The 3,828-nt window shown below is 32.0% G+C and overlaps 1 protein-coding gene across 1 annotated transcript in view; it reads left to right on the top strand.

The window, feature by feature from the left end:
- Positions 1–3,192, top strand: part of CHEK1 (checkpoint kinase 1) — a 40,195-nt gene extending 37,003 nt beyond the window's left edge. Inside the window, exons 12-13 of the mRNA XM_011367121.2 lie at positions 835–936; positions 2,144–3,192. Of these exons, the coding sequence (XP_011365423.1) occupies positions 835–936; positions 2,144–2,239 (198 nt within the window). The 3' untranslated portion in view covers positions 2,240–3,192. The remainder of the gene's footprint in view (positions 1–834; positions 937–2,143) is intronic.
- The last annotated feature ends 636 nt before the right edge of the window (positions 3,193–3,828 follow it).

The following is a 3,828-nucleotide window of genomic DNA, read 5'->3' as shown; positions in this document are numbered from 1 at the left end:
CTCCCTGATTCACTCTTTCTGCCTGAACCTTGAAGAATTTTCTTTGTCTTTGAAGTGTAATAGCCTAATTCATACGTGTTGGGTATCTTGTATTTTCCTAGAATATATTGTGTTCCACTGTTACGCAATTGTGGTACACCTATGTATTTTTTATAGTCATTCCTCGAAGTGAGAATTATTACAAATGTTCTATAATTTGGGCTGGGCTTAGCTGGGCTAATCTGCAGATCTTGCTTGAGTTTATTCATCCAGCTGTTGTCATTTCATGGCTTTACTGTGGCTGGTGGTCTAAGATGGCCTCATCCACATTTGGGGTCTTGGTGCTGGCCATTGGCTGGCCCTTTCTTTGCAAGTTGTTCATCTAGCCTGAGCCTCTTTACAGATCATAGGAATGTCATAAAACACTGAAAAGTGAAAGTTGCAAGGCCTCTCAGGTCTTTGCCATCTTCTGGTTACTACGATAGTTTTCAGCCACAAATCTGGCCTCTTTTTCTTTCTTATGTTCTAATAATCTTGTTTTTCCTCTCATTCTGTTTTTATTCTCTTCACATTTTTATTCTTCAATTATTTTTTGTTAAATACTACTTTATTTTGTTGCTGAGACTCACATAGACATGTTCCCTGCTAATGGAGCTGCATCCTGGTTGCAGTTAGTCCGGTTCAGGCATACACACCTACGAGGAGAGGAAAATCCCTGTCAGTTGGTGCTGCCACTTTTATAGAAGTGCATCTCAAAGTGATACCCAGCACTACCATTGACCTGAAATTGTAGTTTTTGTTTAGAGTATTCTCTATCCATACGTCTGACTTAACCTTTTTTTTTTACTTCCTTAGGTTACTGTATCAACAACTGATAGAAGAAACAATAAACTGATTTTTAAAGTAAATTTAGTAGAAATGGATGAGAAGATCTTGGTTGATTTCCGGCTTTCTAAGGTATGTAGGACAGCTCATTTTTTTAAAAAAAAAAACTTTGTTTTGCTATTAAAGAAATATTTTATGTTCATTGTAGAAATTTTAAAAATACAAAAAGGTATAAAGAAGAAAATAAGAATCAAGTTTAATCTTACCCAGAGAGAACACAGATTTATTTTTGATATATTTTATTATAATTACCTTACTATTACTAATAGTATATACTATAGAGATACTCTTATGTGGAGATTATTTTAAAATGGCATATTTTTATGCACATGGCATTTATAAATATATGGTAATTTGCTTTTTCATTTAATATTATGAACATTTGTTCTTGTCATTATTCTTCTAAAACATATTTCTCCAAATGATATTTCCTTATAAAAGTTATTAGTTTTTATAGAAAATGTAAGTAACAAATAAGAAAATAAAAATGATCCTAAATTATTTTTACCATTAAAATAATTACCCATAATAATTTTGAAGCATTCTAAACTTTTTCTTATTGAATTTAGATATATCTTTTTTATAAAAGTTACAATTTGTCAAAAATGTTTGCACATTATAATTAATGAAACTTTACATGTTACAAGTAATTCTGTGATTAAAATTCATGTACATAGTTTTGTTCACATTTCCGATTATTTCTTTAGAAATTATTGGTTCTGAGGTTATAGTTTTAAAGCCCTTGACATATCAGACAAAAATAGCATCTTCTCTTTTTCTTGAGAGATAATACATAGCTCTAAAAGAAGTTGGAGGAGGCCACATTCTTTATATTGGAGATTGACAGCAGTACTGTTTTCAAGATGCTTGGCATGGAATTAAATTATTAAGATCCTAGTATAGTAAAATCCTTCTTATAAATGAAACATTGTCTTTGTTGCAACAGTATTTTGGCAAGGGTTCAGTATAATTGCATAGTTTATTTTGAATTTACAAACCTCTAATACCTATGGAAAATAATGACTTAAGTCTAGACAAGATTCCATTGTATCTGCTTTCTGAGCCCAGTGTGGCAGAAACAGTGATGAGCCCGAAATCAAGTCAGAATTATTTATGTAGTCATTTCTTCTCCCAAGGTATTTGGTCTTCATAAGAGGACCTGAATGGAATTGTACCTGTAGATATTTGTCTCCACTTATCACTAGAGAGTTTGGTTTTATGGCATAGGCTTTTTTTTTTTTTTTTTTGACATTGTTTTTGGATATTATTCCTAATATAGGGTGATGGATTAGAATTCAAGAGACACTTCCTGAAGATTAAAGGGAAGCTGAGTGATGTTGTAAGCAGCCAGAAGATTTGGCTTCCTGCCACATGATAGATCCATTGGCTCTGGGATTCCTGGTGAATATAGTGCTGCTACGTTGACATTATTCTTCCTAGAGAAGATTATCCTATTCTGCAAACTGCAAACAATAGTCCCTAAAGAGTTGTCTTCCCTCCAGCCAAACATTTTCTAATTTTTTGTATGTTCTACACATAAATAATACCTATGTTTTAATTGTAAATAAAACTTTGGGGAAGGGATGGATAGAATTTATTGGATATTTCTTTATCTCTGTTTATTGTCTAAATTTTAGACTCACCTGGTGGAAACCAAGCTTTGGGGATATATGAGTTTACCAGCTTGTATACTAACATAATGAAAGATGATACTCTTGTCCCATTTTTACCAAAACATTTAGCTTTATCCAAAAAGTACATATTGCTTCCACATTGATTTAATTAAGTGGATGAATTAGTAAAAGCAGTCCTCGTGACTTTTGGACAGTAGATTTATCAGTCTAAAGTAAAGCCAACTTTAAAAAATATATCCCTAAGATTTGTACTCATATTTTGAAAAGGGCCTGACCAAGTATATTAACCCATTTTGAACTGTAATTATTAATTAAAATTGCAAGTAGGTATGGTTTTTTCTGGTGTAGTTAATAAAATATAAATACAAAATATGGGCTGGTTTGTCTTTCAAGTAAAAGTTGAGCATAAACTCGTGCTTAACTATCTTTAAAATTATTGTTGCACATTTTAAATATTTTTCTATATTTTCTTTCATAGTCATTTTAGTTCTTTATTACAGAAATAAATTGTTTTGAAAATGAATAGCTAACTCTGTGAACTTATTGGTGACTAGGCTTCTAGGTGGTAATGAATAAAAGAGGAGGGAAAAAAATAAAACAGTAATAGAAATAAATCTGATTCCTGGTTCTTTTATCTGTTAGATTTACCAAGACTTTGCTCTTCTAATAAAATTTATATTAACTTTTGAACATATTAGATTGAGATGCTGTATTCCTTTTCCTTGGTAATTTATAAAAATCCATCGATTATCTTAGTTTGAAGCCAAGGACAGATGAAATTTTATGGTTAGAGTTTGTACATGTTGGTAAATTGTGCTACTGCACTATACCCATAGGAGGAATAAATTTTAAACAATAGGTGGCTCCTAAGAATCGAGCCAGTAAAATTCAAATATGAAGAAAGTTTGTTCTTGAGAATCATCAGCCAGCATCAGTAACTCTCAAAAACAAAGTAATCTCTGGATTTGACCTCTCCCTGAGCTCCAGACTTTTATAGCTACAGCCTACCTAACATTTCTGCTTTACTAGTGGTCATCTTATGACCTAAAACAATTTTTGGTCTCTTTCCTCCACCTTGTTCCTTTCTAGTTTCCCCCATCTCAGTAAATGTTACATTTAGCTTTTTAGTTGCTTAAGCAAGAACTCTAAAAATCATCCTTGACATATTTTCATATTCTACATTAATTACAGCAAATCCTATTCAATTCAACAAATAATATCCCACTTCACACACCTACTAGTACCACTCTAGTTGAAGGCCCTCTTATCTTTTCATATTACTATTCCTCAACAGTTCAGAAAAGCAGAACGATCCTTCTAAAATGTGAAT

This window comes from Pteropus vampyrus, unplaced genomic scaffold, assembly GCF_000151845.1.
Source record: "Pteropus vampyrus isolate Shadow unplaced genomic scaffold, Pvam_2.0 Scaffold130, whole genome shotgun sequence".
NCBI classification, from domain to species: Eukaryota; Metazoa; Chordata; class Mammalia; order Chiroptera; family Pteropodidae; genus Pteropus; species Pteropus vampyrus.
The sequence above is the reverse complement of the archived record's forward strand: the minus strand, read 5'-3'. Positions and strand labels throughout refer to the sequence as shown.